Consider the following 15,741-nt stretch of genomic DNA (forward strand, 5'->3'; position numbering starts at 1 on the left):
TGTTACTGCTGTGCACAATTTCTGAAAAATATGATTACTCTTGTAGAGACAACTAAGTGGTATAGTGCATGGAACATTTAGTTTGAAATCAAAACCTAAACTTGAATGTTACCCCAAGCAATCACAAATTGTATGACTTTGGGCCCATCAAAACTCTCAGTCTTAGTTTCTTCAGTGGCAAAATGGAGAAATAATACCACCTGCTTCCCAGGATTTTTGTAAGGATCAAATGAAACGACATTAATAAAGCACTTTGCAAGCCTTGAAGCAGTATAAAATATCATTATTATTTTATGAATAAGTCTAAGAGAAGCACAAAAAGAGACACCGATTAAAAGATGTTGAATATATTTTGTAATAAGAGAACTTGTTAATCTAAAAATGCATGATGATTTTCAAAATAATATATATTTTTCCATTTTGAAATAAGTCATTTTCTACAATATGAAAAAAGGCCATAGCATTCCTTCCCTACTTTGCCAATTTAAAGTATCTTGAACCTACTAGGATTTTATTTTATTATCACCATTTCTTTCCCTTTGGCAAGTTAAAATGGTCATTTTTTAAAAATGTAATGAACCATATATAGAACACGAAAGCATTTCCTACAACAAATTTCCAAGCTAGTGAAGTAGATTTTCTTGACCATTCTTTGTTACAGAAAATCAAAAAGAAATCCTGAGATTTTTAAATATATATATGTATATATGTTAAATATAAGAATATATACAAACATATGTTATACACAAAAATGTGCAAAAATGTACCAAAAAATTGATTTTTTTAAACAACTGAAAGCATTGCTTATTTTTTTTTAAATAGCACCTTAACCATACTTGAGAAGGGATTTGATGACTCCAAAGTTATAAAACAACCTCTCGCTTTCTTCCTCTGGACATGCTTTTAGTTCTCTGATGCCTTGGGCACTGATTGACTCTGTATTCCTAATCATTTTTTCATAAACCACAATTTGATTATGTTGCCTTCGGTTTGGGGCTCATAAATGTTTTAATGCACTTTAAAGAAATAATCAAGGCTTGAATTTTTTCTGATTTCTCAGTAGAACAAAATATAGATGACTAATATTTTTATGGACATACTTCAACAAATTTAATATACAAGACGTACAAAGCAAAGCAGAGTCAAAAATTATATTTCCCGTACAGGTGGTAGATCTTTTTAAGATGACATTTCACAACCATCAACAAGGCTGACAGTCTAATACAGTAAGGCATTTCTTTGGAGCAGAACTAATGAGTCTCTTGGCACAGCTATCAAATTAAATTTATAAGACTCTCCACCCTCATTACAGGGCTAAGTGTGGAAACCAAGAGCTTTGTGGGTTATAACAAGAATCATCTTAAAATAAATAGGGTCTTATTGTAATTTAGTATAGCAGAATGCATTTCAGAAGATGGCAGAACCTAGTTGAGTTTATCCTGATGAAGTAAGGAAACTAATGTTTTTAATTCATAAAACTCCCAGTTTGCCACCCCCTTCTAAAAGCTACAATTAAACAAGATCTTAGATGTGGCATGTGGTGAGAAGGGGGATGTCTGAGCATTCCATTCAGTGTGCTGACAGGTATAGAATTGCTAGTAGAATAACAATTTGGCAGATTCCACTCAATCCAAGGTGCATTTCCCTAAATCCTTACTTACTATGTATGAGGAATTGAAAGAACAGAGACAAAATGAAATTAACCCTTGCTCTCAAAGAGCTTACATTCTGCTGGGAGTGGGGTAAGGCAGAGAACAGCAATTAGAAAAGTATTTATATGCATTGGGGATTGGAAGTCTGGTTGGATCTGAAAAATCTCTTATAAAATTGAGGGATTCCCTAAGCAATCAAGTAATATTATAGGGTGTGGGACATTATTAATCCCTTAATCAAGATGCTTAGATTTAAACTACCTAAAAACAGGTTAGTTTTACCATATTGATAAAATGTTGCTCCTATAGTAATTCCTAATTATTGTGAGAAGTTTGGGGATTTGAGGGGTTGATTTACTACCCATTCCCAACTTTGTAACCCCTTTCTAAGAATTTCATATATCTCTGGGGTTCATCCATGCCTTCTCTGTTCCTTTTTGAGATAGTTTGCTTCTCTTAATATGGAATGAGGTCAGACCTACATTTGGAAAGTATTCTGTTTTACATGGATTGTCTAAAGAAATTTGGAAGTTGTCAGTGTTCTACAAGATTAGAGAAATTTTTTTTTCCAATTCTCTTACCTAGAATGCTCTATGTATATGCAGGAATATACTGGAGAAATTTATGAATTATGCCTATGTATTTAAGGGACCCATAGTAGGAATTTTCATCTAGCATAATTTTGTTTCTCATTGGAGGATAAGAGGGTAGTCAATTCCAGACTCCAGTCCCTTTTGAGAGACCAACCACTACTGGGAGCTCATCTGGTATAAGGCTTCATATCTGAGGAAGAAAGGATGCAGGGATTTTTTTCCATGTCTTTTAACTATTTTCTTACTTTTACTTACTTGCTTTAATTTTTAGCTTTGTTTTTCTTTCCTAATTGTCTTTGGGTTTTTATATCCATCAAAGAAACAGCACATTCTGTAGAGAGCCCCAGAGATTGGATAGACAGACTTTGTTTATAGGACACAAGGAGGTACTGTTGATCCTGAGTGAGCCAAGAACTAGACCTTCCATATTTGTCTTTTTCCATTGGCAAACACCCTGTAAACTCATCAGGTTGATTGGGGGACTCCTCCAGTTTGCCCAGGAATTGTCAGTGCCCTATAATTTTATTGGATGATTTAGGAATCTCCTAAATTAGGATTCACCTAATTTATTATTCCCCTCTTCCACATGATATTTTTGGGGGTTTCCAAGAGGGGGCAGGGCTGATGTCAAATCCAAAAAGAAGCTAAGGGTTCTAAGAAGTATAGATAAGGAAGCATTTTATAAAAATGGGGAATTGATGACTAATGACTCTTTTCAGTAGAGCAATTTCTTTCTCTCTCTCTCTCTCTCTCTCTCTCTCTCTCTCTCTCTCTCTCAGGAATATAGCTCCTTATCAGGATCAGAGCTGTAGGGAAATGTGGGTTTTCCCATCTTGAAGAAAAAGTTGAAGGTCTATGGAAAGGCAGACTGGGAAACAGGGAATGCTAAAGTTCCAGAGAGGATGTGGACATAGGATAACAGTGCTGAAAGTCAATGGCAAATGAAAGACTGTACTATTCTGGAGTGATTATAATCAGGAGCAGCTGGATTCTTGCCTGTCTTCTCAATCATCTTAGGTCAGGTTTCCTGGGACAGAACTTGATGTTTGCCTTGAAAAATGTGCCTGCCTTCTAGCCCTGTTGGAATCTGGTGAATTTATCCACTCTCCTTTTCACCACCATTCACCCTTACTCCTACCTCCTCTATCTTTTGGAAGCTCTGTTTCTTGCTCTTTGTACTTTAATGATAGCTTGCATCCAGACAAAGATAAATTAATTTTTATTGTCTTTTGAGCAATGTTTGCTCTGGAGGGTGTGAGGGGAAAGGGCAAACAAAGTTATATGGAAGTTTGTTAAGAATATACTATATGATTTGATAGTTAGAAGAAAACACTTTTCCCAGTCTGAGGCCTTGAGCTTATTGAATTCTTTTAATAATCAGCTAGCTAAAGTTGTCCAAAATAGCAAAGGAAAAGGATGACCCAAGAGAAAATGTGCTTTTGACTTTATTTAAAAAAAAAAAAAAAAACACACCTGAGCTTACATTAAGCTCTCTGGCAATACCCAACTTCTTCCAAGAAATAGGAGCAGATGAGGGAGTAGTTCCAAAATACATACCTGGAGCAGGAGATGATACTTTAGAACCCGCTGCATAGGAACCACAAGCAAATCTCGAAGCGTGAATTTCCCATTGTTTGCCCTCTTAGAACATTCCTAATGAAAGATTTGTTAATTAATAATGTACCTCTTTATGAAGGCAAAATATTAACATTAAAATGGGAAAGGGGAGATGAGGACATTCTTAAATAATCAATGTTTAATTTTATATTGCAAACACAGTGAGTACCTTTGTTATGCATTATGTTCTTAAGCTAGCAATAGTTGGCATTATCCTGAGATAGAATAAAAAAGGAAGTGGGAGAGAAAAATGTGGAAGATTCCCTCTTGAAAAAACAGGAAAAATAGAAATGACTTTGCTAAAACTAGCTCATCAGGATAATAGATCATGTCTCAGATAAAAATATCATGGACTAGGTTTGGGCCCAGATAAGGTATATGGACTTTTCTTCATTTGTGTAGAAAAAAATATATTTTTTAAAAAGTAGGGAATAGCAGATAGATCCAAGAAGTAAGCAACTCTAAATCAAGGCATTTTGAAAAAATAAAGTGAGAGCAACTTTTTAAATTGTCTTTTTCTTGCCTTTGTTGAATAGAACACAGGAGAGGGCTAGGAGCCCCAGGTCTTTCAGATACCATTATAGGGAAGTCCCAAAAAACAAATAAGATTTGATAACGTATATTTCTATCTAATCAAAGACTTTACATCTAGGATATAGGCCCAGGCATACTGGGCATTTCAATAGAGAACAAAAACCCCAGAACATCTGAAGCTTTCCAGGCAGCTTACAGAAGCGGAAAATCTCAGAACTGGAAGGGACCTCAAAGATTATTTAGCACAATGTATATCTGAACAATAATTCTCTCTAAAATGTTTCCAGTAGAATATAAGTTCCAATAACAGGGATTATATATATACACAGATACACACACACACACACACACACATATATATTTATACATATCTACATGTGTGTGTATGTGTATATATATTCTCAGTGCTTAGAAATATTAGGATTAGAAATCCTAATAAAATTCAATGATTCACTCAGCAAGCACCGTACTACCTGTTCACAATACAAAGTTACGAAATGAGACAGTCTCTGCCTTCTAGGAGATTACATTTAGGGGAAACCAACATATACACATATAAATAGATACAAAATCTATACAAAGTAAACACAATAATTTGCCCTGAAGATCTATGATCGAGCAGTTATCCAGTCTGCTAGAAAATCTCCTTCTTTCCTCAAGGAATCCAACATATATTATTTCTGTCCATCACTACTGATTTAAAAAATTTCCCTTGTGCCATATAGACCTGAAGTCTGACTCTTGGTAACTTCACCTGGTGCTCCCAGATCTGTTATTTGGAGCCAAACATGGTAAATTTTCTTAAGATAAATGAAAAGAATTACAATAATCCCCTTCAGTCTGTTTTTTTTTTTTTTTTTTTTAAGTTTAACACTCTCAGTTCCTTTAACTGATCCTTACTTCCTTAAATCCTTAGCAGACAATATCTTAGCCACTCTCTAAGGGCCAAAGCAGCAAGAGGATTCATTTCTTAGTTAAAGTGTGAATCTGAGGTCAAGAAAACTGAACTAAATTCTTCTCAGTTCAATAGAGAGATTCCAAGAGAATTTCTCTTGTCTTTCCCACTGGTTCTGCTTCGGATGCTCCAGAGGTATCCATAATGCCTCACTTGTCTTTTTCTGTTGAAGCTTCCTTATGCTACCATGGCCTTCTCATTCAGGTGAGCCATTCCTCTGCCATTATGGCCTCTTTTTTCCTATTAGTAAGCTCCTCCTGGAAACTCCATTTTGAAGATGGGCCCAGGCAAGCCATCAAAAAATATTCTTCATTGCTCTCCCATCTCCCCCCTTTTTACTTCTCTTTTATATGAGAATGTAAACTCCTTGAGGGCAGAGACTCTCATTTTTCATGCATTTGTATCCCCCATGTTTTACACCGTGACCGGATCATATTAAGTTTTGAATAAATGGTTGTTAACTGCCAGGTTGTAAGGGATGAAAAGAAGCTATGGCCCTCTCCCCATTGGAAACTCACTATCCAATAGGGGAGAAATAATAAGCACATAAGGAATTATAATATAGTATGAAAGAATAATTTGAGAAGTACAAAATGTAGAGGAAGAAACATTTCAGGTAGTATTGTAATGAGAGTACAAGAAATGCTTAGTTGTACCCATTTCTGTTTTTAGGACAGTTCTTTATGTCCCTTTCCTTTTTTTAATTCTCCTATCCAACAAAAATTGTTTAAAGTGATATTTCTTGTAGTTCACCTTATCTATTAAAACAAATTAATTCTTCCAGCTAGACATGATTCTGGAATCTCTCTTGCCCTCTGTCTGACCTCTCCAATGTACTTATTCATTTCCTAATAATAAAAAAAATATTAGCCGATATTACTACTGCACTCACGGGTTTGCAAAACATTTTATATACTTTTTCTTATTTGATCCTCACATCCTTGTAAGATATGTACCAACAGACCACATTCTCAGGAGCTAAGCCATCCAATTTTGTATTTTCTGGAAGAGTGCATCCTCTTCTTCAACCAAGCTGGCTTCTAATGCCCTATTATTTTCCAGCTCTTGCTATCAGAACTGAATTCAATCAAAACTACCATTCCAGAGGCAATGGATCTAGCCAATGGATTATCCTATTATTTTACTCTCTATCTCTGTCACTTCCCAAACAAAACACTCCTCACTAGCCACTACACCCCATTAGAATGTCAGCTCCACGAAGGCAGGAAATTCCTCAATATTGTGTTTGGCACAAAGTAAGCACTTAAATGGGACAACTAGGTGGCACATTGACTAGGGTGCCTGCCTGGAGCAAGAAAGTTTCATCTTCCTTAGTTCATATCTGGCCTCAGACACGTGTGTGATCCTGGGCAAGTCACTTCACCCTGTTTGCCTCAGTTTCCTTGTTTATCAAATAAATGGAGAAGAAAATGGCAAATTACTCAAGTACTTTCACCACAATAATCCTAAATGGGGTCATTTAGAATCAGTTATGACTAAAAAATGATTTTTATTTATTCTTTTATTACTATACCCATTTTGCTGATGATAAAACAGTTTTAACTTCAGAAAAGTAAAATACTTACCATGAAATATAATTAGTGTCAAATGATTTTAGTGCACTTTCCACAATACACCACTGTATTTCTCTAATGCTAATCTCACTCCCAGACACCCAAAACACTGCAGTTTGAAAACTCTATGAAGAGTCTATATTGTTTCCTATTTGGGGCACTTAGCTGTTTAATGAATTGAATCATGCTCATTGTGATATTTTAATTTGTCAATGAAAACCTTAATTCGTTTTTAAAGGAGGTTCCAGAATTTTTAGGCTCTGTTCACCTGATGAGAAGCAACCTGTTAAAAGCACTCTCTCCTCCACGCTAAAAGTACTTTGCACCTTAGAGCACCCTTCATCCTCCATAGAGTATTAAATTGGCGTGTTTTGGATCTCCCCATCTAGACTGTGATCTTCCTGAAGCCAAGGAGTGCATCTTATTTCCCCTTTTATCCTCCAAGGAATATAGGACACAAAGCACCTTGCACATATTAAGCACTTGATTAATGCTTGCCAGATGAATCAATGAATAGACAGTTTTAGCTATCAAGGATGTTGGAGTGCCATCTCATGGCCACTTGGGCAAACAGCAATCTGCCTGATCCTAAACAACTCTCAGGAGAAAAGGAGGAAAAAGAAAGAAATATGAGCCCATCCTGTTAACTACCTCCTATACAATGACAGATAACACTTCGTGGACACTTAATAAAGACCTGTTGTTTGACTGATTGCTAAAGAGTCTCAGAGGCAGGAACTAAGTGTGAAGGTGATGTGTGTTGCAGAAAAACCTGCCATGGTACCCTACAAGTTTATCCTTGCCAAGACAATGGCCCTGAAAGCCTCTTAGAGTAGCTAAGATAAAAATGAGGAAACTCCAGGGGAATGTTGGAGCCAGCTTGAGCCCTCCAGTAGGTTATTAAATTTTCAGTGTGAGCATGTGCACCTTGGAATTCTCCAAACTCTGTAAATTAGGACTCAGGCTGTTATTTTGTTGGTTATCTAGCCCAGAGGTATCAACTTCCAAGTAGCAAAATTAAAATGTAATTGGGGAATATTTAAGAAAATAAATAAAAATCCAATAAAATATTGAAAACATTATATTTTGTAAGCAAGACAATATGAGGCCCACAGGGAACTCTATATATATGGTTTAGTGGTTCCTTTCTCTAGTTGAGTTTGAAACCACTAGATATAAGAAAATCTAGATATAAAAAGGTAATTGAGAAAAATGTTAATTCTGATTAACCTTAAAAGTGTATCCTGTGTTAAAAAAAATTCTGTTGAGCAACTTGGTAAACATTTATCAGGGCATCCCTGGGAAATTCTGAAGAACAATGGGCATTGACAGACTAGATGCAACTGAGGGTATTCCGATGTGAACAAAATATTGCCCCAGATCCTTAGTTTCCTATAAGAATCTCTTTTTTTGATTCTCCTATGGTCTTGTTTTGGCAGAAACCTGAACTGGGTTCCTGAGTTCCTGATGAATGACTGAACCTTCTTTCACATGAATAGTAAAGGCTGAGAAAAGGTAGGGCTGGAGAAGAAATTTAAAAGAAAAATTCATATACTGAGGGTAGAGGGAGAAGGCAACTAGTCAATACCAGAAGTCAGTACAGTACTGACCAAGTCAGTGACGAAAAAAAAAAATACTGAGGCAGAAGAAAGTGTTGAAGATCAAAGCAGAGTATGTCCCCAAAAAAGAAATGGCAAGAAGCAAGGTGTGATTTTAGGACTGCAAGAAATTAGTAATGGATAATAAGCAAAAGAATGGGCTAGACAAAGAGTGGTACATTTGAAAGAAAACTGGCACTGAAATCACAAGATTTGGGTTCAAATTCTACTTCAGTAAAATTCTAGCCATATAGCATTAAGCAAACTTCTTAGCTTTTTTGGATAGCAGAATAAGTACAGGGATGGAAGGCATGGATGGAATGGTACAATGGGCTGGAGGGTAATCGTCAAGGTTATTAAAAGTCAAGCAAAAGGTGTTATATTTGATCCTAGAGGTGAAAGAAAGCCACAGTAGTTTATTGAGTAAAGGAGTGGTGAGATCACTTTAGGAAGATCACTTTGACAGCTACTAAGATGAATTGGAGTTATAGAGAGATCTGTGGGAAGACCAACTAGCAGGCTATTGTATTAGTCTAGCAGTATGGTTCTGAGTGCCTGAACCTAGGTGATAGCAGAATCAGAGGAAAGAAGGTGCCATATGCAAAAAAAAAAACATTACAAAGTTAAAATTGACACCCCTTGACTTCACATTAGAAATGGAGGAATGAGGATTTGAGGATGATGCCTAGACTTAATGATATGAGGGAGATGTGAACTGCAGTGATTGGCTTTGGGACTTAGGGGAGGGGAAGGAAGTAAGAGATGTGGTAAAGGTAGAATTAGTAAAACTGGGTACCTGGGCATATGGGGTTGGGGAGTAGAGAAGAAAGAATCAAGATGGTTTTGATATTACAAAACTGAGTGACTGGATGGCAAATAGTGCCTTCACAGACATAGGGAAATTTGGTTGGAAATAGTAGATTTAGAGGGAAGGTGATGGAGTTCTGTTTTTTTTTTGTTTTTTTTTTTTAAAGCTTATTTTTTATTATAGCTTTTTATTTACAAGATATATGCATGGGTAATTTTTCAGCATTGACAATTGCAAAATCTTTTATTCCAACTTTTCCCCTCCTTCCCCCCACCCCTTTCTCTAGATGGCAGGTTGACCACTACATGTTAAATATGTTAAAGTGTAAATTAAATACAATATATGTATATATGAATGAGTTCTGTTTTAAACAATCTGTATTTCAGTTCTCTATGGAAAATCCAGAAGGGAGTATTCAAAAGGCTGTTAATAATGAGTAACTAGAATTCATGTGAGAAATTAGGGCTAGATATATAGCTATAAGGACAGCGGATAGATAGAGCATGGGGCTTGGAATCAGGAAGACTCATCTTTCTGAGTTCAAATCTGATACTAGCCGTGTGCCCCTGAGTAAATCACATAACTCCATTTGCCTCAGTTTCCTCACCTGTAAAATGATCTGGAGAAGAAAGTGGCAAACCAATAGTTTTGCCAATAAAACTCCAAATGGAATTACAAAGAGTCCGGTATAATTGCAGCAACCAAACAACAAGAAATATAGATTTAGGAGTCATATTCAACAAATCCATAGGGGCTATAAGGTAGCCAAAGACACAAGAGGTCCAGGATCAAATTCTGTGGAACAGCTTCAATAAAGAGGTAAACAGGAATGTGGGGGAAATAGGTGATTATCTTCAAGTGAGGATTAGTTAAATGTAGTTATATAGTTAATAAGTTAGAGTTTAGTGACAAGGGAATATATAGATTGGCAAACAACCATCTAGTCCCAAACTACAATAATACCAGGAATGCTGAATAATTCCCTTCCCTTCAAAATAAAAGATATTTCTAGCAGAATAAGGTTTAACTAAGTAATCATGACCATTTTCCTAGCAATTAACAAGAAAAGAATTCACACAGTAAATCTTCAAAAAAGACTTCTATGAAGCAGTCTACTGGTAGACTGATTTTCCTTCCACTATGGACATTAAAAAGACTTCTATGCTGACAGACAAAAATGAATTAAGGCTAATAAAAAAGCTTGACCAAGTCATTTCTCAGTTCTTCAGATATCTCTATAAGGAGATATGGGGCTGAAATGCATTAATAGAATGAATTTCCTCCAGAAATTTCTTTTTCCAATGAAATCACATGTCCAGGAGGAAATAGCGTAGCTAGTACAGTTTTCCCAAGTATTGCCTTGGAGGTGAGACATGATTGTCCACCATTATTATGAAGATTAAATGAATAAACCTAAATAATTGTTCTTGTTCAGGCTGACTCTTACTGATCTCATTTGGAGTTTTCTTGGCAAAGATACTGTAGTGTTTTGTCATTTCCTTCTCCAGGTCAATTTAAAGATGAAGAATTAAGGCAACAAGAATTAAGTGACTTTCAGAGTCACACAGCTATTAAGTGTCTGAGGCTAGATCTGAACTCATGAAGAGGAATCTTCCTGATTCTAAATCCAGCATTCTATCCATGTACCACCAAATTGCCCCACAAAAAGCTTAAACTCAGTGATATCACCATTAGGTCTATACCTCTAAAAGCTAAAAGAAAGAGAGGGATATAGGTAGCTAGTTGGGGATATGTGACTTCTATTCTAAGTTAAACACAAAAGAGTTGCCAGCAACACCTAGGTATGATAACCCACTGCTTACCTATTTCTTGCCATATGTGAACAAACTAATCGAAATAAGTGAAATTTTATTATAATCAAATATGATATTAATCTTCTTTGGTACCAGTTAAGATACTAATATTGCTAAGACAAAATATAAAGGCTTTGATTGTAATGCTTTTAAGAAATAGTCATAAAGATAATTACGGTATACTTACTCGGATAGAGTGGGTCTCAGAGTCAGAAAGTCTCCACTAGGACCTATATAGGCTAAGTCACTATCCGTTGCTTTTCTTTCTATCTCCAGCATTTAGCAAAATCCACACACATAGTAGGACCTTAATAAGTGAGTATATGGTATATCTTTATCTCATATATAATATTACAAGCCCTTCATAGTGATAATAAGATGAATCACTTGATAGGTAACTGGTTCATCTGAGTAAAAAGAATTTAACTATTCAAGCAGGCTGGGAAATGAGAACTAGGAAATGGTTCTAAGACAAGTTTATTCATCTCACAAAGACTATTTTCCTCTAAGAGATGAGCACCAGAAACCACTTCAGTTGGGGCATTTACACCTTTTTAAGTCTTCGTAGGTTAAAACCCATTACAATAAACTCCCAGAAACAGTTTCAATTCTTCCTGCCCTGAAATTCCATTGTATTTGCTTCTGTCAAAAATAAGCTGGCCATCAGCCTAGACTTGATTATCTTTACATTTTACAGAAATTCCCATTCGAATGCTATTTCTTAGAATGGGATTTGACCTCTGTTATAATCACATTTTTGACAACTTAATACATTTAAATCAACAGAAAATTCATTGTAATGGCCCAAGATCCCATCTTTTCCCATTCCCCTGAAAATGAGTGGCTAAAGCATTTTCAAGGAATGATGCAGAAGATCAAATATAGCTACCTGATTGTTAACAGATAGACCAATTTGAAAAGGCTAACTGCAGAAAAATGGATCTTGCTCTGGGTATCATTCTGTTCAAGAAAACCACAGATAAATGGAGGAGGTCTTTTGATGAAGACAGTTAACACACTATAGATGTGAGGACTGCGTTTGAATACTGAGACAGCCATTGTTCACCTGCTTCTTGCCATTCATGAACAAACAAATTGAATCCAAAAATAATAGTGAAATCTTATTGTAACCAAGTATTTTTCTATCCCCTCTCCTTTGGTATCAAGCATTATCCTAATTTTATTGAGAGAGGGAAAAAAGCCTCATTTTTAAATTTAATTCTTTTAAGTGGAAATATAAAATGGACAGAAGATGTGATTTGATGATCACAAAATCTCAAGAATTGAAAGAGGCTTCCAGTGGTTATCTAGTTTACTCAGCAAATTAAAAAAAAAAAAAAAAAAGAATCCCCTCCCTCCAAAAAATGCATTTATTAAGTGCTGGCTATGCTTTAGGAACCATGAGAAGAATTTTACAAATATTATTTCATTTTATCTTCACAAAAATTTTGGGTAACTAAATTTTTTACAGAAATAGAAGTTAATTTCCCCCACACAGAGCCACAAAAGACTATTTAGCTCAAAATATGATAATATCTAAAGTTCTTTCAAACATATTTCCTAGAAATATTTTAAAGAGGCATTATTTAAAGGCCTTAAGCTGAATCTGAGTTACTGTGTCATCATATATATTAGCTCTTTGAACTAATTGCTACATTTAGGAGCAAGTACCAAGTGCAACCACATATAATAAAATACTTGGGAATTTGGGAGAGAAGGTTATTCCACATTTGTACCAATTAATTACCTAAAATATTTTAAATCTAACTTAATATAGTGGAAAGGGCAGCACAGTGTAGAGTGCTAGGTATGGAGTCAGAAAGACTCATTTCCCTGAGTTCAAATGTGACCTCAGACACTTATTAGTTGGGTAACCCCAAGATAATCATTCACCCTTTTTACCTCAGTTTCCTAACCCAAAACAGACCAGTATCTAGGCCTAGAAAACCCCAAATGGGGATCATGAAGAGTCCAAAATGACTGACAAACAACTGAACAATAACATATATGTGCAAATCTCATCTTCTAGATTACAGAAGGAACCAACCATACTTTATCTTCCCACTTATGTCTAGCATATATCCTTACAGATAGTAGGTACTCTTTGCTGCTTGAATATTTCTATTACATACAATGATATATATATCCATTTGTAATTGTCAATCTTAACTTTAGATTTAAAATAAGAATAATTAGAAAGTTTATTTTATAATTATTATTTTTATATTGCATATTTATAAATTATTTAAGACATTATTTGTATGTATCAAAATCTTTGTATTTTCCAGAAAAATTGTACATATCATAAAATTCTCAAAGAGGCTCATTTCACTGTTGTTGTTTTTTTTCTATGTGACATTAAAAGAAAAAAGTAAAGGTACCTCGAGTTTCAACTTGACATCTTCTTTTGTCTTAGAAATAAAGTCTAAACCAGAGATGGCTGACTCTACTCCGCTGCAATACTGCCCATAAATAACTAATCTGAAAGATAAGAAAAAAAAAAGGCAAAAAGGAGGTGAGAGGAAGAAATAGAAATAAATAGCAAAGGAACAGAATGAAATGGAAGGCAGAGAGACAGAATATCTGTCTGCATAAAACCACAATTAAGAAAATCTGCAATTAACTACAAATCAATCTACTAATTGGCTACTAATCAAGTTAGCACTGACTACTAAATAACCACTAATCAATCAATTAATGAATCTTTATTAAGTGCTTACTGTGACTGGCCCTGTAACAGCAATTAGAAGTAGCTAGATTATGTCTTATGGACCTGGAGTCATGAAGACCTGAGTTCAAATCCAGCTGAGACATTTACTAGCTTTGTGACCCTGGAAATGTCACTTAACCTCTGTTTTCCTCAATTTCCCCAACTGTAAAATAATAATAATAACAGCACCTATTTTTCAGAGTTGTTGTGAGGATCAAATGAGATAATATTTCTAAACATTAGTACAATGCCTGATATATCATAAATGCTTAATATATTTTTATTCCTTCCTTTTCCCCTCCCACCCTTCTGTATCCCAGTTAGAGGGAAAGAGTCAAAATAAGAAAGTATTTATACATCAATGAATGTGAAAGCATGAATTTTTACCTAATATAATAGAAGACTTCTTGATTTTAGTCAGTTCTTAGTACAGTTCCTGCACATAGTAGGTACTTAATACATGTTTATTGATTGATTATTAGTTAATTGATTATCAGAGGTGAATTAAGCATTGAGATTATTTTTAATAGTCACTTTATTTGTGGCATAGCTGAGTCTGTTTTTCTCATATTGCATACAGATAGTTGCCATCTGTGCCTTTTCACAGGTGATTCCCCCATAACTGGATTTCTTACCTGTACTTAGCTTCCTTCAAATCATATCTCAATCATCACCTTCATCATAAAGCCTTTCTTAATCTTCTCAGTTACTACAATCTTCTATTTTACTTTATTATAGTACATACCTTATGTTTTGGAGGAAGAAGGAAGGAAACAGACTAATTACTTTGTTAGCATGGGAAACTCCCATTTCTAATATAGGAATCTCCCCTTGCCATTATAGATCAAAAGCTGCTCTTAGATTTACTGTTTTAGGGAGTTGAGGGATACTGAAAGGTTAAGTGCTCAGGGTCAGTCAGGCAGTACACATCAGAGACAGGATTTAAACACATTTCTTTCATACTGAGGCCAGCTCTCCATTCACTCTACCATGTTGCCTTTCTACTGTTACATATATATTTGCTTCTCTATGTCCATATTGTATACCTCAGGGTCATTTTTAGTTTTGTATAGCTAGCAAACCTCCCAACCTGATAGGGAGTAAGTGGCCAAGCTCAGATTTTGATTGGAAGAGACTGAAAACATACACAAATCAGATCCTAGAAATATGATCAAGGTCAAAGAAGATGGAATCAGTACATCTTCCCTTTGCAGGACGTTGTTGGTAAGTCTTATTTTCCCTGCTTCATGAGCAGACTTAGCCATGGCAAGAAGCAAGTAGAGATCCCCGTCAGTAACAGGACATCAAATAAAAATGAATCATGCTTCTGAAAACCATACCTGGGTAGCATATCCTGACCAGAGAAAGCATTAATCAAAGTTTGTGAATTCAATTAAATGTATAAAATGAAAAGAATGGCCTAGATGATTTCAAGAATGACTTCTGGAATGATTTCCCTTTCAATCTAATAGTCACTGAAATCCCTGAGTAGGAGTGATGTTAATGATAATAACTCACATTTCTAAAGAGCTTTCATATTTGTCAACTACTTTTAAATAGTCATCTGTAAAATTATAGAGACTTTTTTGTTCTCATTATAAAGAAAAATAAAAGGCATTTTCCAGACTACACCCAAAAAGCCATGAAACTGTGCCTATTCTTTGATGTAACAATGCCACCATTAAGAATATATCTCAAAGACATCCAAAAATAACAGAAAAGAATATTACTTGTACAAAAATACCTCTTTTTGTGGTGGCTAAAAATTAAAAATTGAAGGAATGATCATCAATTGAGGAATGGCTAAATAAGTTGTGTATATGATTACAATGGAATATTATTATGCTGTAAGAAATGGCAAGCAGGATGATTTCAGAAAATCTTGG

At 35.2% G+C, this 15,741-nt stretch overlaps 1 protein-coding gene across 1 annotated transcript in view; it reads right to left on the reverse strand.

Moving 5' to 3' along the window:
• Positions 1–15,741, reverse strand: part of VAV3 (vav guanine nucleotide exchange factor 3) — a 449,592-nt gene that overhangs the window by 209,394 nt on the left and 224,457 nt on the right. The window contains exons 9-10 of the mRNA XM_003769710.4: positions 13,527–13,626; positions 3,803–3,898 (exon numbers count right to left, since the gene is read on the reverse strand). Of these exons, the coding sequence (XP_003769758.1) occupies positions 3,803–3,898; positions 13,527–13,626 (196 nt within the window). The remainder of the gene's footprint in view (positions 1–3,802; positions 3,899–13,526; positions 13,627–15,741) is intronic.

Source organism: Sarcophilus harrisii, chromosome 4 (genome assembly GCF_902635505.1).
Source record: "Sarcophilus harrisii chromosome 4, mSarHar1.11, whole genome shotgun sequence".
Lineage (NCBI taxonomy): Eukaryota > Metazoa > Chordata > Mammalia > Dasyuromorphia > Dasyuridae > Sarcophilus > Sarcophilus harrisii.